The following is a 24488-nucleotide window of genomic DNA, read 5'->3' as shown; positions in this document are numbered from 1 at the left end:
CTTTTGAGATGTTATAAATGGACCGTGGCATCTACACAACCTAGAGTTCTCTTCTCTTCTCTTTCTTTCTTAATTTAAAAAAAATATTTATTTTCCCTTTTGTTGCCCTTGTTGTTTAACATTGTTGTGGTTATTGATGTCGTTGTTGTTGGACAGGACAGAGAGAAATGGAGAGAGGAGAGGAAGACAGGAGGAGAGAAAGATAGACACCTGCAGACCTGCTTCACCGCCTGTGAAGCAACTCCCCTGCAGGTGGGGAGTGGTGGGCTGGAACCCGGATCCTTGCACTTTGCGCCATGTGCGCTTAACTTGCAGCGCCACCACCCGACTCCCTCTCTCTCTTTTTTTCTGGAGTTCAGTTTTCAAAGAAGATACCATGAAGCGGTGAGCTCAGAGACAAACCAAGATGCAGTGTTGAGATCATAAGTCAAATCCTACTGCTTCAAATGCTAAAAACTGAATTATTTTATCACACTGATATTTGTCTGCAATCTAAGAGGTTGTGCAGTAGATAAAGTGTTAAGACTCTCAAGCATGAGGTCCCGAGTTCAGTTGCTGGCATCACCAGGTGATTGTTCTGGTTCTCTCTTCCAATCAGTCAGTCAGTCAATCTTTAAAAAATTCATGTAAGATAACAAGGATCATCTGCTGGGCTTAAGTCAGGTGTGTGTGCGTATATGTGTTTCATGCTTGCACTATTCAACTGCTCCCTTTATTTATTTTGTTATATAAATATCAGAGACAGAAAGGGAGAGACAGAGGAGACACACTACACCCCCCAAGCTTTTCCTGACGCTGTGCTTGGTGCTCCCATGTGATGCTAGGAACTTGAACTGGGGTCCTCACACATGGTAAAATTATTGCCTGGGCTGTCTCATGCTTCATTATAGACAGATTTGCCAAAAGTTATACACTAGTAGGCCACTACTAGTCTGTATTTAGTCATATGGAGAAGCGTTATGGGGCAGGAAAAATATTAGTGGAGAGGAAGTCAGGTAACCTGGTGTTGACATCCCATCTTTTTTTAAACTTTTTAAAAAACTATTTATTCCCTTTTGTTGTCCTTGATGTTTTATTGTTGTAGTTATTATTGATGTTGTCGTTGTTGGGTAGGACAGAGAAAAATGGAGAGGGGAGGGGAAGACAGAGCGGGGGAGAGAAAGATAGACACCTGCAGATCTGCTTCACCGCCTGTGAAGCGACTCCCCTGCAGGTGGGGAGCTGGGGGCTCGAACCGGGATCTTTATGCCGGTCTTTGCGCTTCGCACCATGTACGCTTAACCCGCTGCGCTACCGCCCAGGCTCCCTTATTTTAACTTAAAAATTTTTTTTTCCCTTTTGTTACCATTGTTGTTTATCATCGTTATTGTTGTTGTTATTGTTGTCATTGTTGTTGGATAGGACAGAGAGAAATGGAGAGAGGAGGGGAAGACAGAAAGGGGGGAGAGAAAGATAGACACCTGCAGACCTGCTTCACCTCCTGTGAAGCGACTTCCTTGCAGGTGAGGTGCCAGGGGCTAGAACTGGGATCCTTACATCAGTCCTTGCACTTCACTCCATGTGCGCTTAACCCACTGCGCCACTGCCTGGCTCCCCGTTGACATTCCATCTTTGTGATCAAATTCACCTATGACTCTTGTCAGCATCATTACTCTTGGATCAGTTTTGCTTTTTTTTTTTTTTTTTTCCCAGAGTACTGCTCAACTCTAGCTTATGGCAGTGCTGGGGACTGAACCAGGGACTTTAGAGTCTCAACCATGAAAGTCATTTTTATAGCTATTATGTTGTCTCCCCAGCCTTAGACTGTAGAATGGAAAGGTTAGACAAAGAGCACTCTGAGTGCCCTGTTAGCTCCAATATTATTGGACTCTGGAGCAGTTGTTAACAACTTCGAACTAAAAGAGAATTCATGATATTATTTTTAATGTATTTTACTACTGTTATTATTATTTAATTAATTTATTTATTTACCAGAGGACTGCTCAACTCTGCCTCATGATAGTGCTGGGGATTGAACCTAGGACCTTTGCAGTCTCAGGCATAAAAGTCTATTAGCATAACCATTACATTATCTCCATAGCTCTAATTATTTTTCATGTGCTAGGAGTCAAATTCAGGATCTCATGAATGTGCTCTACCACAGGTCTACCTCCCTTTTGCCCCTCCCCCTTTAAAAATACATTTTTGGGTTTGTTTAAAGGGGGACAGTTAAGTTTATTAGAGTTGTGCCAAGTGAGAAAGTGAGACAGGGAGTGGGCAAGTCAAAGGAGAGATTCAAGTGCCTACAGTGTGTTGGGGATTTATTTAGAACTTGTTACCAAAGGAGGTGATAGGCAAGTGGAAAAATATGGAACACTTTGTGAATTTACTTGTCATCCTCTCTCAGGGGTGAGGCTAGTCTTCTCTGTAGCATTCCAATTTTAGGCTATGTGCTGTCATAGTGAGCACTTTTTATCTTTTCCCCCTAGTAACCAGGGCTTCAGTGGGGCTTCATGCCTACACTGTTCTACCACTTCTGATGGATTTTTTCCCTCCAGATAGAGGGTGATGGGCAAAGGCAGAGAGAGAGGGAGAGGGAGAGGGAAAGCAAGAGACACTGTATTATGGCTTTTACCACCATAAAGCTTCCCCTTTACCTGATGCTCTCTTGTGACTAAAGCCTAGGTCCTTGTGTATGGTAAAGTGTGCACTCTACTAAGTAAGGCATCTCCCGACCTCATCTGTCCAATTAGAAACATTTATTTATTTATCAATGAAAGACAGAAAGAGAGGGAGAGAGAGAACCAGACCATCACTCTGGCACATGAACTGTGAGGGGTCAAACTCAGGGTCATATGCTAGATAGTTCAATGCTTTATCCACGGTACCATCTCCCAGGTTGCTCATTTTAATTTTGTATTTATTCCTTTAAACATTACTTTTATGTTTTTATGAAAGAAGGAAACAGAAAGATGTTAAGAGAGAGTCAGTCCCACCCATGCCCATGAATTTTCCACTTTTATTTTTCTGTCTTTAGGGTTCTCTCATGTGGTGCTGGGGATCAAACGCAGAACTTCATGCATTGAAGGCACATGGTGTACCTACTGTGCAACCTCATTGTTCAAAGTTAGGAGGAACAATGGATTGCTGAATCTCTTTTTGTTCTCATGACCTGAAGATACACAAGAATTTGAAAGTAATATTCTTGGCCTCTTTTTATCAAGAGCTCTCTCTCTCTCTCTCTCTCAAAATCTAAATCACCTAAATCTGTTGTCACTCAGAATTTTTTTTTTAATAATTTATTTATTTATTCATGAGAAGATAGGAGGAGAGAAAGAACCAGACATCACTCTGGTACATGTGCTGCCAGGGACTGAACTTGGGATGGACCTCACGCTTAAGAGTCCAGTGCCCTAGCCAGTGTGTCACCTCCTGGACCAGAATTTTTAGGGAAATGTGTTCTCAGATAAATCTGGGAAATCCAATATAATTAGATATGTCTGATGGGGGATCACAATACTGTTAGGGTCCTGAGAAGTGCACGAAGAAGCACATGTACCTCTACTCCTTTTTCTTTCTTTTTCTGACCCCAAATTTATTGCTGGACTTGGTATCTACAGGATGACTCCAACTCTTCTGCACTCTCTTCTCCCCCTTTCTTTTTTAAAAAATACAGGATAAGAGAGATAGAAAGAGACACCTGTAGCATTGCTTCACTGCTTGTGAAGCTTTTCTCCTGCGTGTGGAGACTTCAGGCTTGAACCCAGGTCCTCTTGTATGGCGATTGTGTACACTTTTGTGGAAGGTGTCACTGCCCAGTTCCCTCCCTCTCTCTATCCTTCCTTCTATCAGTGCACTGCTTAATTATGACAGTGCCAGGGATTGAATTTGGGACCCCTAGTTCCTCAGACATGAAAGTGATTTGCCTAACTACTATGCTCTCTTCCCACCCACTAACCTAGAATTTTCCAATCTTAAAAATATGGGCAGGGTGGTAATAGACAGCATAATGGTTATGCAAAGAGATTCTCATGCCAAGAATACAAAGTCTTCGGTTCAATCCCCTGCACCACCATAAGACAGAGCCCAGCAGTGCTCTGGTAAAACAAAACAAAATAACAACAACAACAAAAAAAAAAAAAAAGGAAGAAAGATAAAGGAATATGGATGTATCTTGTGACTTCCATTTGAAGCAAATGGGATCCAAATGGCTCCATTTATAGGGAATTTATGAGATCAGCTCTCAGCTGGCAATTAAGACACTTCTGGGGCCTCTTCAAATATGGGAAAATTGAACACATTCCTAAGGGAGCCTGAGCTCTGTGACTCATGAGGCTCTCCACCCCATCAGTCTGTAGTCTCAGAAACTCCCTTGGTTTACAGACGTTTTCCATCTGAGTACAGTGATGTCAGTGCACTTCCTACCCCCTTCCATCCTGACTTTCAGATTTATCTTTTTGCTTTGGGGTAGCTTACTTTGGTTACTCATTTTATTCAGAAATTGTAATTCTCTTTCTTTCCTTGTCCCTCTCCTTGTGTAATTCTCTCCTTCCTAATATTTTCACTCCCAAGAGGGTAGGTGGGAAAAGTTTGTGCATCATTTGGGTCTCTCTCTCTTCTGATGAATTTATTTAATTTACTTATTTTGCCTCCGGTGTTATCACTGGGGCTCGGTACCTGCACTACAAATCCACTGCTCCTGGCAGCCATCTTCCCCCTCATTGTTGTTGCTGCTATTATTGCTGCTGCTGCTGCTGTTCGATAGGACAGAGAGAAATTGAGAGGAGAGGGGAAGACAGAAAGATAGACACCTGCAGACCTGCTTCACTGCTTGTCAAGAGATTCCACGCTAGTGGAGAGCTGGAGGCTCGAACCCAGATTCTTACACCAGTCCTTGTGCTTCGCACTCTATGAGCTTAACCTGGTGCACTACTGCCTGGCCCCTTATTTTATTTTTTATGATTATTTATTTATTTGGTGGGACAGAGAGGAATTGAGAGGGGAATGGGAGATAGAAGGAAAGAGAGACAGCTGCAGACCTGCTTCACTGCTAGTGAAGTTCCCCCCCTTGTAGGTGGGCAATGGGGGCTTGAACCCAAGTCATTGTGGATTGTAATGTGTGCACTCAACCAGTTGCACCAACACCCAGCCCCAATATTTTATTTATTAATAAGAGAGATGAGAGAAAGAGAACTAGAGCATCACTCTGGTACATATATTTCCAGGGGCTGAACTTGGAACTTCATCCTTGAGTCCTCTGTTTTATCCTGGACTCAGACCCTCCCCCCAAACACACACACACAGTTATTTGGGGGGGGGGGACAAGATTTGCATCTCTATTTTGTTTTCATTTGCCCACCGTGGAGTCCTTGTCTTGTGTGTGGGTGAGGATGGGGGGGTGGGGCTTGGTGCTACACCCACCTGGGACAGACCAGACATCTCTCCCAGTGTCTGGTTTGTAACAGTAGTTCTCCATGAAAAATCAGGGGATTTTGTAAGTCAGGCAAAACAAACTTCATTTAAAGAAAAGGACATAGCTTGTATACAGACATTTGAGTGTCACTGGAGAAAATGCCCACTTGTTGATTTTCCTTTGGCTTTTTTTTTTTTTTGCCTCCAGGGTTATTGCTGAGGCTTGGTGCCTGCACTACGAATACACTGCTCCTGGAGGTTATTTTTTCTCTTTTGTTGCCCTTGTTGTTTTATCATTGTTGTTATTATTATTGTTATTGCTATCATTGTTGTTGGATAGGACAGAGAGGAATTGAGAGGGCGGGAAGACAGAGGAGGAGAGAAAGATAGACACCTGCAGACCTGCTTCACCACCTGTGAAGTGACAACACCCCCCCAACCCCCCAACCCCCACCTCCCCACCCCACCCCCCACCCCTGCCTCTGTAGGAAGGGAGCCCAGTGCTCCAACCAGGATCCTTACAGCAGTCCTTGCACTTCGCACCATGTGTGCTTAACCCATAGTGCTACTGCCCAGTCCCGTCCTTTGGCCTTTTATTCCAATCTCTGTCTCACCTGGAATCATTGGTATGTTTAAACGACATTCTTCTTTATTGGTTCTGTCCCCCCAGATGTTTTCTTTGTAAGACCCCCCACCCCCTTCTTTCCTTTCACTTCTCTGTACTGGTAGGTGATAAAACAGGAGAGTGATCAAGTGACCAGACACCATAACTACCCTGACACCTTGTATAACACTAGGGTGGAGCTCTGTTTTGTTGGTGTCTTTCCCTCTCTCCATTTCTCTCTCTCTCTGTATGTTTCTTTCTCTAATTGAAAAAGCAGTCCAGAGCAGTGAAACCATGCATGTACAAAAGCCCTGGTTCTGCAAAAACAAACACAGAAGGGACAGGAGTTAGTTCATCCAGTAGTGCACACACATTATCAAGCATTAAGGCCCAGGTTCAGGCCCAGACGAAAGGAGCACCAAGGGAAGTTTCTCCATGAATGGTGGATCAGTGTTTCTCCCTTTCTGCCTTTCTCTGCCTGAAAAGAGAGGAATGAAAAACATGGTCCAGAAGTAGTGGAATTACATATCCACAGACTTCAGTGCCCACCCAACAAACACTACATAGAAAAACTCCCCAAGTTTCTAGCTTACTAGTCAGTACATCCCTGTGCATTTCAGACTCTAGACCATAGTTTCCAGCCTTTATAGACTTTGGACTTCATAGTTCCCACAATTGTGTGAACTTACTCATTAACACAAACATCTCTATCCATTACTGATTCTGTTTCTCTGAAGCCTGATAAACAGAGAGGGTTCTAGGAAGGGTGACAATAAGGAAATGGAGTAATGGAGCTGATAGTGTTATTGAGTTTGGTCATAATCTGAGGACTGTTTTCTGGTTGTGGCAGAGGTTGCTGATAAATCTGTGAATATATATATATATATATATATATATTCATATATATATATGAATATATATATATAATTTTTTAAATTTAAATATATATATTTAAATTTAAATATATATAATTTTTTAAATTTTATTTAAATGGTGTGTGTGTGTGACCTGAACTTCACATATGAGTGATTTCATTGATCTTGAGCTGATTTTTTCATTCTTTTTACACCAAATAGCAATAGATGAAAACAAAGAGAAAGGGATGCTATTTCACCAGAGCTTTCCCATATTCTATAGTGGTACTTTATTTATTTATTCCCTTTTGTTGCTTTATTGTTGTAGTTATTGTTGTTGTTGTTGGATAGGACAGAGAGAAATGGAAAGAGGAGGGGAAGACAGAGAGGGAGAGAGAAAGATAGACACCTGCAGACCTGCTTCACCACTTGTGAAGTGATTCTCCTGCAGATGGGGAGCTGGGGCCTCCAACTGGGATCCTTACTCGGCACCTTGCGCTTCACCACTTGCACTTAACCCGCTGCACTACCGCCTGACTCCCAGTGGTACTTTTATATGTTGTTGGGGTTCAAAGGTGGGCTGCCGGGAGTCCAGCGGTAGCGCAGCAGGTTAAGCGCACTTTGCGCAAAGCGCAAGGACCAGTGTAAAGATCCCAGTTCCATTCCCCGGCTCCCCACCTGCAGGGGAGTTGCTTCACAAGCAGTGAAGCAGGTCTGCAGGTGTCTATATTTCTCGCCTACTCTGTCTTTCCCTCCCCTCTCCATTTCTCTCTGTCCTATCCAACAACAATAATAACTACAACAATAAAAAAATAAAACAAGGGCAACACAAGGGAAAATAAATAAATATTAAAAAAATATTTTAAAAACTTTATTAAAGAAAAGGTGGGCTGCCTATATGGCAAGGCACATATCCTACTGGGTGAGTGACCTTTTGACCCTAGTGATAGATGTTTTGAAACAAAACATTACAGAGTGGAAAAACAAAAACAAGAAACAAACAAAAACAACAGAGGCAATTTTTAATTCCAGGAAGGGGAAAATAGTACAAGAAGACACAACAGTTACTTTACTTTTCAAGGCTAAGCTGAAAACTAGGAGTATCAATTTAAAGAGATTTACAGTGATGGAAGAAATTATGTGGAAGTTGTGGTGTAAGTTAATTTCATCAAAGAAATTAAAAAAGATCTAAAACTGAAAATTTAAGACACTAGTGTTATTCAGAAACAAGGAGGTAAATAGGCGAAGCAACTAAAAGCATCTGAAACAGCTGCTTCTATTGAGAGACTCCCCAGGGAATGGGTGGGGCAGGAACCACTGTTTATCATTTTTAAATCTTTCAGATTGTTTGCTTTCAGATTTCTTCTTCAAATCTGTATAGGTACACCTTTGATAAAAAATTAAATGAAATTAAAAGTTACAGGTCCCAATGTAGAAAATTTGGAAAATTCAGTAAAAGTATGAAGAAGAAAGTTATAGGGGGTCCAGAATAAGACTCATCATGCCAGACAGCCATGTTACAGACAAAGAGAGTGGTTTTAAGAGGAACTGAACCTCCTGGCACCTTGCTCTCAGAATTCTAGTTTCTGAATTGTGAGGTTTTTTTAAGAAAAAAAAAAATTAAACCACTCAGAGAGTTGTGTTTTGTTATGGAAGTCCCAATAATCAATACTGTAGGTAATTCAGGAAATGTGGTAGAAAAGAAATCAGAAGGGAAAGAAAGACTATTAAGAAAAGGTACATTATTAGGGAGGGGAGATAGCATAGTGGTTCTTCTTCTAGCGTTTGCCCTTCTTCCGTAGCCAGTCAACAGCGTCAGGTTGAGCCTGATGTAAAGTTTCGAGACCTCCTTTGAATCTGGAGAGGTGGCAGTCGTTGACTATGTGGGTCATAGTCTGTCTGGAGCCGCAGGGGCAGTTCGGGTCGTCTCTGGCTCCCCAGTGATGGAACATAGCGGCGCACCGGCCATGGCCTGTTCCATAGCGATTGAGGAGGGCCCAATCATAATGTGCTAGGTCAAAGCCGGGTGGTTTATAGTGGTTATGCAAAGAAACTCTCATGCCTAAAGCTCTAAAGTCCCAGGTTCAATCCCCTGCACCATCATAAACCAGGGTTGAACAGTGCTAAAAAGAAAAGAGGGAAGAAAAGGTGTGTTATTAAGCTTTGCAGGCAACAGGCCTGAGGGAGTATTGCTAAAAAGCATAGTAAAGTTTTTGGTAGTCAAACTTTGAAGTTAGGTAGATATTGTTTCAATGTACATAACCACTATATTTCCCTCGGTCAATGCAATTTATTTGTAAAACAGGGCTAATATTGCCACTTACTGAGACTAACAATACAATTTGTATAAAAAAAAAAAGGAAGTTATAGGGGGTCGGGCAGTGGCGAACAGGATTATGGACTGGTGTGAGGATCTCGGTTTGAGGTCTCAATTTCTCTCTGTCCTATCCAGTATAACTGGGGAAAGTGGCCTCCAGGAGCAGTGGATTTGTAGTGCAGACACTGAGTCGCAGCAATTACCCTGGAGCCAAAAAAAAGTTGTGAGTTTAATCCTCTGCATCATATATGCCAGAGTGATGCTCTGGTGTTCCCCCCCATTAATTAATAAATTAATAAGTAAATAAACAACAAATTAAAGATAGAAGGATCAGAAAATAGCATAGCAGTTTTGGTAGGACTTACAAATGAAAAGTTAGGTTGGAGATCTGGCACTAACAATAGCCAAAGCAGAACTATGTTCTGGTAAAAAAAAAAAAAAAAGAGGGCCAGGCGGTAGAGCACCGGGTTAAGTGCACAGAGTGTGGAGCGCAAGGATGGGCATAAGGATCCCTGTGCAACTCAGGCATCAAAGTTCGACATCCTCGAGGAAACACTCACGAAAGACATGTCTCTGATATCTGATTACTGTAAAAAATGGCGACTAATCCCTAGCACTGCAAAAACGGTATCATCTGTTTTCCATCTACACCATGCCTCGGCCTCGCGTGAGCTTAATGTGCAGCTTGGCGATACGAGAATCCGGCATGAAGCCCAGCCAGTCTATCTTGGCGTTACTCTCGATCGCACTCTGTCATTTCACAAACATCTCATAAAAACTGCAGCTAAGGTGGGCACGAGGAATAACATCATTGCAAGACTGGCCAGCTCCTCATGGGGCGCGAGCGCTTCCACACTGCGATCATCATCTCTGGCATTATGCTATTCCACTGCAGAATACTGTGCCCCAGTATGGTTCCGTAGCCCCCATGTCCACTTGGTCGATTCCAAATTATATTCCTCCATGAGGATAATTTCTGGAACCATCTGTTCCACCCCGGTTCCATGGCTGCCAGTTCTTAGCAACATCGCCCTGCCAGATATTCGTCGGGATGCGGCATCATCTAAGTTCATTTCCCATGTCTACGCTCGACCGGACCTGCCAATATACGCGGATATCTTCGCCCACCCTGTCCAACGCTTGACGTCTCGTCATCCAATCTGGTCCCCTATGCCTACACTGATCTTCTCTGTTCCAGACTCTTGGAAACAGAGTTGGCAGTCAGCTGAGGTAAAGAACAAACACCTCATCACAGACCCCCGCAAGCGTCAACCCGGCTTTGACCTAGCACGTTATGATTGGGCCCTCCTCAATCGCTATCGAACAGGCCATGGCCGGTGCGCCGCTATGTTCCATCGCTGGGGAGCCAGAGACGACCCGAACTGCCCCTGCGGCTCCAGACAGACTATGACCCACATAGTCAACGACTGCCACCTCTCCAGATTCAAAGGAGGTCTCGAAACTTTACATCAGGCTCAACCTGACGCTGTTGACTGGCTACGGAAGAAGGGCAAACGCTAGAAGAAGAAGGATCCCTGTTTGAGCCCCTGGCTCCCACCTGCAGGGGGGTCGCTTCACAAGCAGTGAAGCAAGTCTGCAGGTGTCTATCTTTCTCTCTCTCAATCTTTCCTATCTTTCCCTCACTTCTCGATTTCTCTCTGTCCTATTCAACAACAGCAGCAATAACAACAACAAAATGGGGAAAAGACGGCTATCAGGAGCAATGGATTTGCAGTGCAGGCACCGAGCCCCAGCAATAACTCCGGAGGCAAAATAATAAATAAATAAATAAAAATAAATAAATAAATAAGAAGTCAATAATATCAGTACTAGACTGAGGAAAATGAGGCTGAGTCATGCAAATGCAAGGTCAAATCATCCTAGTTTCCAGTTTATAGTGTGGAATATAAGTGATTGGTTGCACTTTTAGGTTTTGTGTCTTCTCTATAGCTGTAACCCTAACCCTGACCCTATCCCTAACTCTAACCCTGTCTCTTTCTCTCTCTTTGTTTTTTAGAGTTAGGAGTGCAAATAAATTAATATAGGAATATAGAAAACAAAGGAAGGAACCTCTTTTCTGTAACCGAGAAGACTCCAAGGAGACAGTAAGGTTTGAGCAGGTTTTTAAGTCAACATGTCCTTCTCCTCCTCCTTCTCCTCCTCTTTCTTCTTTAGTTGTGGCTTATGGTGGTGCTAGGGATGGAACATGAGACTTTGGAGGCTCAGGCATGAAAGTCTTTTTGCATAACCATTATGCTACCTCCTCAGTCAGAGCGGGTCATTAGGAATTGAGGGGAAAACAGAAAGAACATTGGGTCTGCCATCAGAAAGTATAGTTTCTGCCTTGGCTACATGGCTTAGCTTGCTGTGGACATTAAGGCAAGTCACTGTGCTTCTCTGTTACCTTATCAGTACAACCTAATCCTATAAGACCTGTCAAAGAATAGTAAGGACCAACTGAGATTAAATTCATGAGTTTGGGTTTTGTAAGTTGTAAATCACTATTAAAAATGTCTGTCTTACACTGTTGGGAAGTCACTGAGAGTGGGTAGAATTTTGACAAAAAACATTTGGGGCAGGAGGGTCTCTGGGCAGAGAGACAGAAAGGTGAAGTAGGTTTTTTTTGTATTATGCTAGACAAAAAAGAAACTGGCCTTGAAGTCTGAAAAAAATAAAGCAGTCAATGAAGTCTTTTTTTTTTTTTTTTAAGTACATTAAGGAAACAACACCTGGGACCTCAAGCTTGCAGAACAAAACCCAATTTTGACGTGTTACACAGCAACACATTATGAGGCCCCATACTATCACAAATCACATTAGTGTACGACTTATTCACATGCTTTTCAAAAGATATTTTAATCAATCAGTAAATTATTTTTATTATTTTTTTAACCAGAGCACTGCTCAGCTCTGGCTTATGGTGGTATGGGGGAATTGAACCTGGGATATTGGAGCCTCAGACATGAGAGTTTGTTTGCATAACCATTATACTATCTACCCCCACCCAATTAATTTATTTTTAGATAGCGAGTTAGACTGCTGGGCTAGTGTGGGGGTGCCTCTTTCCAGGGAAGTACTCTCTGGGTTGGAGAGAACTTGACCGGAGTGAGCCTGGCCTGCTACTCACTCGGCAACTCAAGGGAGATGACTCAGGAACCAAACACTTGGCTCGAGGCAATGCAATATCTTTATTGACCAGAAAGCCAAGGCTTTTAAAAGGCAGACCCAGAAGTGGCAAGTCGGAAACAGAAATGGCTAGGAAAGGGGCGGAGAAAGGCAAAAAGGGGCTGGGAAGATAGAAACTTCCTTAGCAACTGTTGCAAGGGTTTTAACTGGTAGGATTAATACTATCCTGCAGGCAGGGAGGATCTTGAGGGTAGAAAAAAGATAGATCAAAGGAATGGAATGGATGGGGATCTTTCAGGCAAAACAGTGATTATGTAGATATGCCATAGTATCAGGAATGCAGGGTGCTTTGTGAGCCCTGCCAAGCTCAACAACATCCGCACAATTTCCTGACATTAGACAGTGAAAGAGACCACAACACTGAAGCTTCCCTCAATGTGGTGGCATATAGGCTTGAACTTGGGTCATGCACATGGTAAAGCAGCACACTATCCAACTAAGTTATTTCATTGGCCCTATGTAGATGTCATTCGCTCCTTCCCAGTTGAACAGTGGCAAGGTCCATGTCTTACTCATCTTTGTTTCTAGGAGTCTGATATATTTTTTTGTCAAGCAGTCTATGCTTTATTTTCAACAAATTAGTAGATGATCACAGTGGGTGTAGACTAAATAGTTATGTAGCTTTGAAAAGCAGGTTCTTCTGTGCATACTGGAATGACCTTCCTGTAGCAAGTATTCAAACCTGTGAGAGCTCACCTGGTCTCAATATTTAGTTGAGGTGGGAGGAGAGGTGGGGGGAACAAGCCAGGGAAGAAAGAAGATAAGGAAGAGGAGGTGAGGGAGGAGGAGGAGCAGGAGGAAGAAGGAGGAAGGGCCATAAAACATCATTCTGTCAAGTGGTGATGCTAAATTGAATCCAGGACCTCATGCTTGGGAATCCAACACTTTATCCACTCACCTACTGCCTGGGATGCCACTCACTTGTATTTTAAGGAAGAGTAGATAGGTACAATAATGAGAAATGAAGGATGACAACTGCATAGGTAATAAAATTTCAGAGCTGGCAGCAGCGCAGCGGATAAGCGCTGGTGGTGCAAAGGAGCAAGGACCGGCGACGGATGCCGGTTCAAGCCCCCGGCTCCCCACCTGCAGGGGCGTCACTTCACAGGCAGTGAAGCAAGTCTGCAGGTGTCTATCTTTCTCCCCCCATCTGTAACATCAATAACAATAATAACTCCTCTATAACATCAATAACAATAATAACTACAACAATAAAAAACAACAAGGGCAACAAAAGGGAATAAATATTAAAAAAAATTTTTTTCACAGAGCTACAGTGCAAACCCCCTACTCCCCCCTCCCCTCCCACACACTCCAAACTGGTTAAATCCGAGGTTGGTCTGTAATGTAGTTAATTGCATCGGTCTCGTTAATTGTGTTACACCGATGTCCATTTCTGAGTTTTGATAATCAAGCATAGTTGAGAAACTAAGGAAAGTTGAGTGGGGAGTGAAGGTAAACGGTACCTCTTTACTGTTGTTGCAACTTTTCATTTTTCAAACTAATAAAAAAAAAGAACTAAAGAAAAGAAAAAGATCAAGGAGCCGAAAGCTTGCAGGGTCAGCACAACCTCCCGCAGCCCCACCTTGAGCCTCAGGTCCTAGGGCCCGGGCTCGCGGAACGTGGAGGGTTGTGGACAGCTGGGGCGGCGCCGCGCACGCGCAGTCCTGCACCTCCGGGCTGGGGCGTCACGCTTGCGCAGTCTCGGTCCCCGGCCGCCGCTGCGCCAGCCCGGCTCGGTGCACGGGGACCGGGCGCCCTTGGTCCCTCCGCCTTGCCGTCTTTTCCGGCAGTTGGGGCGCTTCCTGTTGTGTTCACCCGCAACCGCCCCTCAGCGCCTCCCTCAGTGCTCCATTCTCGCGTCCCCTCCCCTCCCCTCCGGCCGCAGCCCTGCGGCCTCTGGGACCTCGTCTGTCCGCACGTCGAGACCGCTGGCCCGGCCGGCGCCGGCGCCTGTCCGCGGCCCCAGCCCGACCTCCTCCGGGCTCCGGTGAGTGTCTTGCTCCGCCTGTCGGCAGCCCACCCCAGGCGCTTACTCTCTTTTTCTTCCATCCTCTCCTGTCTCCTCTCCTCTCCTCTCCTCTCCTCTCCTCTCCTCTCCTCTCCTCTCCTCTCCTCTCCTCTCCTCTCCTCTCCTCTCCTCTCCTCCCCTCCGTTGTCCTTTCCTCTTCTCTCAGCTCTTTGGGGGACCCCCCCCCCCTTCTGTCGGCGCCCAGTTTCCAGCTCTCTGCAGTTTCCCAACTGTGCTCCGAGGTCCCAGCCCCACCCCTCCAGCGCCCGGCGTCTCTGTCTCTGTCTGTCTGTCTGCCAGCTTGTCTGTCTGTCTCTGTCTGTCTGTCTGCCAGCTTCTCTGTCTCTCTCCCTTTTTGGGGCGAGGAGGAGGCTCCTTCTTGCCACCAGCGTTGTCTGCCTGCTGTCATTGCGGGTTTCCACTCCCTTTTTCCTTTTTTTGGGGGGGGAGGGGATCAAGGCGGAGGCGTCTAAAGCCACCTGGGAGCTGGAACCCGGGAGACCGGGACACTCCCCCTCCCCAAGTCTCGGGTTCGGTTCTTCAGGTGGTCACGGCCAGACGATGGTGGCAAAGGAAAGTCGGGGAGAGAGCGAGCAAACCTCTCTCGGTCACATGGAAATGACTGAAGGACCCAGGAGTTACTTGCTCTCTTCCACATGTTAACAGGAAAGTTGTAGTAGCTCTGGATCAGACCTAGCGGGGTAATAGATGTGGTTTCCCCAAACACGAAACAACCGCCACCACCACAACACTGGACTCTCCATCCCAGGTAGTATTTTTAGCATCTTCTCCTGAGAGGACAGGGACTCTGACCCCAGCTTTGTGTGGAAAGCCGGTCATAGTGCGGGAGAGCCCGATGCCACACACACACACACACACACACACACACACACACACACACACACACACACCCCAATAATGGGAATAAGAAAACCAGTTTTTCCTAGTAAAATTTTCCTAGTTTTACAAGGTGTTTGCTCAGTATACATCATTGTGCATGAGGTAGGGAAGGATATTACAAGTGGAATTAAGACATGCTTGCTTTCCAGTGACATGAAGTTTTTTTTTTTTTTTAAATATATATATATTAACCTTTTCTTTTCCCTTCTTCTTTTGATTAGAACACTGTTCAGTTCTGACTTAAGGTGGTCCCTTTGAGTCTTAGCTGTGAAAGTCTGCTATGCAGGGCACTGGGCTATTTACTCAGCCCTGACATACACACACACACACACACACACACACACACACACACATATATATATAGAGAGAGAGAGAGAGAGAAAAAAAACATACCAGAGCATCACTCTAGGTAGGCAGCTATGCTCATTATATCACTGCCTCCTGAGAGCATCACTCTAGGGCTTCTGTTTTTGAATCCAAGACACTGTCCATTGCACCACCTTCCTGGCCCTGTTAATGTGCTATATATTAATGAAAGAGGTACAGAGAGAGACACTCCTGTGCACTGTTCATTTCTGACTTATGATGGTGCTGGGAATTGAACCTGGGAACTGAGAGCCTCAGGCATCAAAGTCTTTTGCATAACAGTTATGCTGTCTCCCCAGTCCATATTTTATATATACATATATATGTATATGTATATTTTTGATATATATGTATATATTGTTTCCAGGGTTGTCCCTGGGGCTCGGTGCCTGCACTATGAATCCATTTTTCTTGGCGGCCATCTTTTTTCCGTTATTGTTGTTGGGCAGGACAGAGAGAAATGGAGAGAGGAGGGAAGACAGAGAGGGGGAGAGAAAGATAGACACCTGCAGACCTGCTTCACCGCCTGTGAAGCGACTCCCCTGCAGGTGGGGAACAGGGGGCTCGAACCGGGATCTTTATGCCTGTCCTTGCGCTTTGCGCCACATGCGCTTAACCTGCTGCGCTACTGTCCGATTCCCCATATATATATATATATATATATATATATATATATATATATATATATATATATTAAATTGATTATTTATTTATTGGATAGAGACAGCCAGAAATCAAGAAGGATGGGGGAGGTAGACAGGGAGAGAGACAGAGAGACACCTGTAGCACAGCTTTACCACTCGGAAAGCTTTTCCCTCTGCTGGTGGGAAAGGAGGGCTTGAACCCTTGAACCCAGGTCGTTACACATTGTAACATGTGCATTCAACCTATCTCTGGGTCATCTAATAAAGATTTTTTTCTTTTTACCAGAGCATTGCTCTGCTCTGGCTTATGATCATGTGGGGGACTGAACCTGGGATGATGGAGCCTCAGACATGAGAGTCTCTTTGCATAACTATTATGACATCTCCCTTGCCTTTCTTTTGTTAAATTTTCAAACTTTAAGAATTTTTCACTTATCTTGTCACTAATTCTGTTGTTTCACATGAAACAAGTAGAAAAAGAGCCTCCTATGGCCTGAATGTTAGGACTTGAAAGCTTGAATGATCAAAAAACACGAGAAAAAACATTTTATGAAAAGAATTAGGTTGATTCAGTGAACCTACAGGTTTCTATAGTACAGTACTTATTCTGTCTTCAAATAAAAGGTCATTAGGAGGGGCCAGGTGGTGGTGCACCTGGTTAAGTGCACACCTTACAGTGCACAAGGGCCCAGGCTCAAGCCCCTTTTATTTCCACCTGTAGAGGGAAAGCTTTAACGAGTGGTGAAAAAGGGCTGCAGGTGTCTCTCTGTCTCTCTCACTATTCCCTCTCCCCTATCAATTTCTCTCTGTCTCTATCCAATAATAAATAAATAAGATAATTAAAAAAGGTTATTAGATGAAGGGGTGGGGGGGAGGTGGAGTGTAGCAGGGTGTTTGACATAGCAGCTGGAGTGTTAAGTTCACAGGCCTGTTCTGGGTTCAGTCCCCGGCATCACATATGCCTTCTGCCTACAAAACCCACCTCTAAGTATGTCTTTTCATCCCAGTATATTCATCTGGTTTTCTCTCTCCATCACTAATAAATTTATAAATCTCTATTCTTAAAAAAAAAGTTTATTAGAATTAGGTTAATTCTAGCAGGAAGAGGTCACCTAGTAGTGCCATTGCATTAGAGGCTATTAGGAAGGTTGAATATCCCTCTGTTAGAAAATTTGTTCTGACATATGAACACCTCTGAATGGACTTAATCTGCTGATCTTTTTAAAAGTTTAGGAAATTGGGGAGTCAGGCGGTAGCACAGCGTGTTCAGCGCAGGTGGTGCAAAACGTAAGAACCATGTAAGGATCCTGGCTCCAGCCCCCGCCTCCCCACCTGCAGGGGAGTCGCTTCACAAGCAGTGAAGCAGGTCTGCAGGTCTACAGGTGTCTTATCTTTCACTCCCCTTCTCTGTCTTCCCCTCCTCTCTCCATTTCTCTCTGTCCTATCCAACAACGACGACATCAGTAACTACAATAATAAAACAAAAGCAACAAATTGGAATAAGTAAATACTACTAAAAAAAAAAAGTTTAGGAAATCATGTCAGTGACTTAAATAGGCCTAAAAAGTTTCTCTCAATTTTTATATACCTGTGAAGGTAAATGTAATCTTTGTTTAGTTTTATTGATATCTAAATAACCATTAACTAGATCATTTATTAGTTGACTATTATGTTGAAGGTAATGTTTAATTTTAGGCTTAATACTTTGTGTTTTTATGTTGAAATAATTTCAGTTGTTAAAATGTAATGCCATATTTTGTATATGTAGGAAGGATCTCTAGCAATTTTTAGACAAGGAAGGGCACAAAACACTCAAGTTATATGTGGTCTGGGAGGTGGCCCAGGGGATAAAGCATTGGACCCTCAATCATGAGGTCCAATGAGGTCCAAGTTTGATCCCAGGGCAACACATGTACCAGAATGATGTCTGGTTCTTTCTCTCCTAATAAAGAAAATCTTAAAAGAGAGAGAGAGAGAGAGACTCTCACTTGCTTCAGACTTGTTTTTAAATCTGGTTTTAAGATTTCTTCACCAAACTTAGACTGCATGTGGTTTTCATTGTGGGTGGAGGGGGTACAGACTGACAAATAAGGAACCACACCCAACCTTCATAAACCAGTTTTTTTTTTTTTTTTAAAGTACTTTGATATCCTAAAAAACATTTGAGTTTTCTTTGGTATTAGTGGAAACTTGCTTGTAAAAAAATAATATTCAATTAGGATTGTATCCTTAAAAAAAAAAGAAAATTTTTTATAACTTTTATAATTTTATAATTAGTTATAGCTGAGTACAATGTTTTTGGCACATCATGAGTCAAAACATTTAATTCTGAAGTAGAGCCTTGAGTTTTTAAGTCTCTTTGCTCTGAAGGGATTGCTTTTTTTTGTGTGTGTCTTTTTTTCTGTTTGTGAAATTACTTAATGTTAGGATTAGGTAATAGTGTGTTTGCACATTATTTAAAGAGCCTCAGTTTATCTGTAAAACAACAAAAAAAACCTTTTAAAGTCTCTAAAATATTGAGAAGAGTACCTTATGACATTTTTTCACAAAACGCTATATCTTTGAAAATGACCCGTGGTGTCTCTCTGATTTTTACTCAGCATTATATTGGGATGAAAAGACTTAAGAGATTCATTATATGGGTAGAAGGCATGATAAGGGTAAAATATTGAAAACTATTGTCACTGTGGGAGCATATTGAGGTTAGTGAACAATCTTTTCAAGTGTAATAATACAATCTTTAAAGTTATTCAGAAAAAAAAATGTGAATTTAGTAAGGGGAAAATTCTGTAAGCCATATATATATATATATATATATATATATATATATATATACACCTTGTTGGTATTGGTTTTCTCATATGTAGGAAGTTAGTTTCTTTTTTTTTTCCTTTTGTTGCCTTTTTTTTATTGTTGTCATTATTGATGTCATCGTTGTTGGATAGGATAGAGAGAAATGGAGAGAGGAGGGAAAGACGGGAAGAGAAAGACAGACACCTGCAGACCTGCTTTCCCGTTTGTGAAGCAACTCCCCTGCAAGTGGGGAGCCGGGGACTCGAACAGGGATCCTTATGCTGGCCCTTGCGCTTCTTGTCATGTGTGCTTAACCTGCTGTGCTATCGCCCGACCCCCAGTTTCTTGTTTTTAAGATATCTTTTTAAATTTTTTTTTATATCATTAAACTTAATAATATTCTATATATGTAATATTGTTTCTGTTATAGGTTTATGTTTTAACTTGTAAATTCAGCTAAACAGCAGGCATTTATCAAATACCACAAGATATATCAGAATACAAATATATCTCCAGATGAACATTGTTTTAATTTCTTTATTAGGGAATTAATGTTTTAAATTCAACAGTAAATATAATAGTTTGTACATGCATAACATTCCCCAGTTTTCCATATAACAATACAACCCCCACTAGGTCCTCTGTCATCCTTTTTGGACCTGTATTCTCCCCACCCACCCACCCCAGAGTCTTTTACTTTGGTGCAATACACCAATTCCAGTTCAGGTTCCACTTGTGTTTTCTCTTCTGATCTTGTTTTTCAATTTCTGCCTGAGAGTGAGATCATCCCATATTCATCCTTCTGTTTCTGACTTATTTCACTTAACATGAATTTTTCAAGGTCCATTCAAGATAGCTGAAAACAGTGAAGTCACCATTTTTTACTGCTGAGTAGTATTCCATTGTGTATATATACCACAACTTGCTCAGCCACTCCAGATGAACATTGTTTTCAGTCAGTAGGGCTTCCCCATTCTGAGCCAACTTTTTTCAGATAGAAAGAGGTAGAAATGCTTTTGATTGTTGCATGTTCATTCAAAGCATTTTGTTTCCATATTGAGTTGCCTTCAGTTTTACATAATACAAATGATGCCATAATGATCTCTGTAGATCACATCTTGTGCATAGTCCCTTAAGAGCTTATGTGACAATTTCTTGAGACCTTACACTAAAGAATTGTAAATTTTTTGCCAAATCTTTTGCAGCTCTCATTAGGTCTTTTTTTTTTTCTTTTTATTTATTTTACAGAAACAAGAGTCTCTATAGACCGTCACTAGGTCTTTTACAAATACCTATTTTTACCAAATATTTTGCTTGCTTGGCTTTTTTTTTTTGTTACATATCACTTTTTTTTTTTTTTTCAGAAAAGTTAACCATTTTTACGTTTCTACCAATAGAATGCTTAACTGGGGAGTGGGTAATTGGTAAATTCTAACTCCAGACTAAAACCTCTTCTTTGTTTCTAGCAGCCATGGCGATGACAGGTTCAACACCTTGCTCGTCCATGAGCAATCACACAAAGGAAAGGGTGACAATGACCAAAGTGACACTGGAGAATTTTTATAGCAACCTTATCGTTCAACATGAAGAACGAGAAATGAGGTAAAGAGTTTTGTTTGAGAAATCTGTGTCATAGTTTTGGGCTTATATCACATATCAAAACACATTCCTAATGGCTGAAAGGAGACAAGAATAGCAGTAATCATGTTATAGCTTATTTCATTGCAATGGAATGACATTGTTACTGATTTCCAAAGACCTTATTAGTAGTTCACTTATTTTTGCTACTAGTTAATAATATAATATCCTATTGTAGTAGTAAAAAATTAATTGGGAACCAGAGCCATAGCTCACTGAGTATGTGTGCCTTGTCATATGCATAGTCCAGATTTGAATCCTGGCACCACATCGGAGTGGTGTGGAACTGTGAGAAGCTCTGATACTGTGGTCTCTCTCTCTTTTCTTTTCTTTTCTTTTCTTTCCTTTTCTTTTCTTTCTCTCTTTCCTTCCTTTCTCCCCTTCCTTCCTTCCTTCTTTCCTTCCCTCCCTCCCTCCCTCTCTCCCTTCCTTTCCTCCTTCCTTACCAGAGCACTGCTCAGCTCTGACTTATGATGGCGTAGGTGATTGAACCTGGGTCTTTGGAGCCTCAGGCATGAGAGTCTCTCTGCATAATCATTATGCTATCTCCCCCCACCCTCTTTCTCACTTCTGAGTGAAAAAAAAAAAAAAACAGTCAGTTTTAGGGAGTGGTAAAGTAGTGCCTATGCAAGGTTCTGGCTCTTCAAAAGAAAAAAAAAATGCACCAGATACTTGAAGTTCATTGTTAAGGATGTGTCATATTTAACCAGTTTTTAAAATCTGATTTAATTATTAATTTTTTTTTTTTTACCAGAGCACTGCTCAGCTCTGGCTTATGGCGGTGTGGGGGATTGAACCTGGGACTTGGGAACCTCAGGCATGAAAGTCTCTTTGCATAACCATTATGCTATACCCCTACCCATATTATTAAAATTTTTTAAAGGTTGTTTTTTAAAAAATATTTTTTATTGTCTTTATTTATTGATTGGATAGAGATAGCCAGAAATCGGGAGGGAAGGGGGAGATAGGGAGAGAGACAGAGAGACATCTGTAGCCCTGCTTCACTACTTGTGAAGCTTTCCCCCTCCAGGTGGGTACTGGGGGCTTGAACCTCAGTCCTTGCACATTGCAGCATGTGCACTCAACCAGATGGGCTACCATCTGGCCCCTTTAATTTTTTTTTTTTTTTCTTCACCAAAGCACATTCAGCTCTGGCTTATGGTGTTACTGGGGATTGAACCTCGGACCTCAGACCCTCAGGTATGAGAGTCTTTTTTGCAGAAAGTATAATGGAAAGGGCAGCCCTGATAGAGTAATACTTGGGTTTAAAATTCTGCCTTTAGTATTTAGTAGTAGTAAGAGGGATACTTTACCAATTGGGAAATGGTGATAATAACTATTTGCCTTATAGGATTGCTATGTATTAGATACAGCATATATGAATATCTATCATAGTGCTTCTTCACACATGGTAAATCACTTAGTTATTGGTGGTCATAGTTGTTGTTGTTAACTGATTTAGGGTACAGTACACAATCCATGTAATAACTCAAAATAAAACTTTCAACATTTTATTATGAAAATATTTGTAAGTGCGTAAAATTTAAAAGAAGTATAAATATCCATATGTATACATATGCATTCATAAATAATTCAGACTCTTAGCATTTGTGATTTTGCCACATACCTATTAGTCCAGCTTAATTGTTTTGCTGTGTTTCAGATTGTTGCAGTTGTCAGTATATTTTTTTTCTGAAAATTTTCTTTTTGTAAGCAAACTTGAGTTTGATTTCTTTTTAATGTGGTGCTGGGACCTTGAATGTACGTAATACTGCTCAATATCCTTCCCTGGTTTAGTTTTCATGTTCTTTTTTTTTTTTTTTTTTTTTTTTGCCTCCAGGATTATTGCTGGGGCTCAGTGCCTGCACCATGGATCCACTGCTCCAGGAGGCCATTTTTTCCCCCTTTTTTGTTTGCCCTTGCTGTTTTAGCCTTGTGGTTATTATTGTTATTGTTGATGTCGTTCATTGTTGGATAGGACAGAGAGAAATGGAGAGAGGAGGAGAAGACAGAGAGGGCGAGAGAAAGATAGACACCTGCAGACCTGCTTCACCACTTGTGAAGCGACCCCCCCCCCCCCACAGGTAGAGAGCCAGGGCCTTGAACTGGGATCCTCACACGGGTCCTTGCGCTTTGCGCCACCTGCGCTTAACCTGCTGCGCCACCACCTGACCTCCTCATGTTCTATTTTTAAAAGACTTATTTTATTAATAAAGAGTGATAGGGAGAGAGAGAACCAGATCATCACCCTAGCATGTGCAGTGTGTGAGTTTACTTTCGGAACCTCATGCTTATGAATCCAGTTTCTTATCTACTACTGCACCACTTCCTGGCTTGCTTATTCTACTTTAAAGAGAGTGAGAGGGAAAGAGTGAGAAAAGGGAGGAAAGGACAGATATCACAACACTACTCCACTGTTTCTGGAGTCTTACACTCCTCTACCCCTGTGCTGTCCGTGATATTTTCATAGGCTCAAACCTAGGGCCTATACACCATATTAAGTGGTGAGCTATTTCCTGGCTAAATTCAGCATTTCTGTATTTTTGAAGGAATATGGTTCCCCCCCAAATTACTTTGTTAGGGAAATAACGATTTATAAGATGGTTGTTATCATGTGGGTACAATTTCTTATCTTCTCATGATTTCACCACTCCCATCACCAACTTAAATCCTCCTCCACCACACCATTGTGCACTGGATTCTCGGTGAAAGGCTGTAAAATTTACATACAGTGAAATCTGTTTTTTTTTTCCTTCCATCATTCTTCCTCTTCCCCTTCCTCCTCCTCATTCTCCTCCTCCTCCTCCTCCTCTTCTTCTTCCTCCTCCTCTTCTTCTTATTCCTCCTCCTTCTCTTCTTCTTCATCATCATCACTGGGACTTCACTGCTCCAGAATGATTTGCTCAGATAGAGGGAAAACATCACAGCACCAAACTTTTTCCCAGTGATGTGGATGCCAGGCTTGAATGTGGGTTATGTGCAGGGCAAACTGGGCTCACTCCCAGGTGAGCTGTCTCACTAGCCTAGAAACACACAACTTCAAGTGTACCATTTGGTGAGTTTGACAAATGATTCATCTGCATAACTTAAATCGCTATCAAGACATTGATTATTGCCATCATTTCAGAAAGTTCCTTCATTCCTTTTGCTCCTTCAACCTACTAGCCATTGTTGTGATTTTTTTTTTTTTAATCTTAGGTTAGGGGGCTGGGTGGTGGTACACCTTGTTGAGTGTATCTGTTACAATGCTTAAGGATCTGGGTTCGAGCCCCTAGTCCCCACCTGCAGGGGGAAAGCTTCACAAGTGGTGAAGCAGTGTCGCAGGTATCTCTCTGTCTTTCTATCTCCTCCTACACTTGTGATCTCTGGCTGTCTTTATAAAGATAATTAAAAAAAAAAAGACACCATAGGTTAGTCTTAACTATTCCATATAATTATTGGTAGAACGTGTAAAATGATTTTTCTCCCTCATTACTGTGGCTTCACTAATACATAACATACTTTTCAGACAAGACAGAGGGAAAGACAACATAGCACCATGGCTCCTTCCAAGGTGGGCAGGGGGCTAGGCTTAAACCTGGGTCATGTGTATGGCAAAGCAGATGCATATTCAAGTTAGATACATGAATCCTTACAGTACATACTCATTTAAGTAAAGTGTCTTTCACTCAGCCTAATTTTTGTAAGACTACTTGTTTCATATTATATATATAGTGTGTGTGTGTATATATATGTAGAGAGTGTGCACTCAATCAGATGCACCATTGTTTAGCCCCTTGATATT

General features: G+C 42.3%; 1 protein-coding gene and 1 non-coding gene across 5 annotated transcripts in view; one reads left to right on the top strand and one right to left on the bottom strand.

Moving 5' to 3' along the window:
- Positions 1-2341: 2341 nt before the first annotated feature.
- On the bottom strand, positions 2342-2448 carry LOC132538444 (U6 spliceosomal RNA). Its single transcript, XR_009549810.1, has one exon. It is a non-coding gene; the product is annotated as a U6 spliceosomal RNA (small nuclear RNA).
- An 11589-nt stretch (positions 2449-14037) lies between these two features.
- STK38 (serine/threonine kinase 38) overlaps positions 14038-24488 on the top strand; it is a 109370-nt gene continuing 98919 nt past the window's right edge. Inside the window, exons 1-2 of one of the 4 annotated variants that reach the window (XM_060189715.1) lie at positions 14038-14342; positions 20533-20668. In XM_060189715.1, coding sequence (XP_060045698.1) covers positions 20538-20668 — 131 coding nt within the window. In that variant the 5' untranslated portion in view covers positions 14038-14342; positions 20533-20537. The remainder of the gene's footprint in view (positions 14343-20532; positions 20669-24488) is intronic. The other 3 variants (XM_060189714.1, XM_016193021.2, XM_007534240.3) reach the window with 3 other exon arrangements.

This window comes from Erinaceus europaeus, chromosome 4 (assembly GCF_950295315.1).
Source record: "Erinaceus europaeus chromosome 4, mEriEur2.1, whole genome shotgun sequence".
Lineage (NCBI taxonomy): Eukaryota > Metazoa > Chordata > Mammalia > Eulipotyphla > Erinaceidae > Erinaceus > Erinaceus europaeus.
The sequence above is the reverse complement of the archived record's forward strand: the minus strand, read 5'-3'. Positions and strand labels throughout refer to the sequence as shown.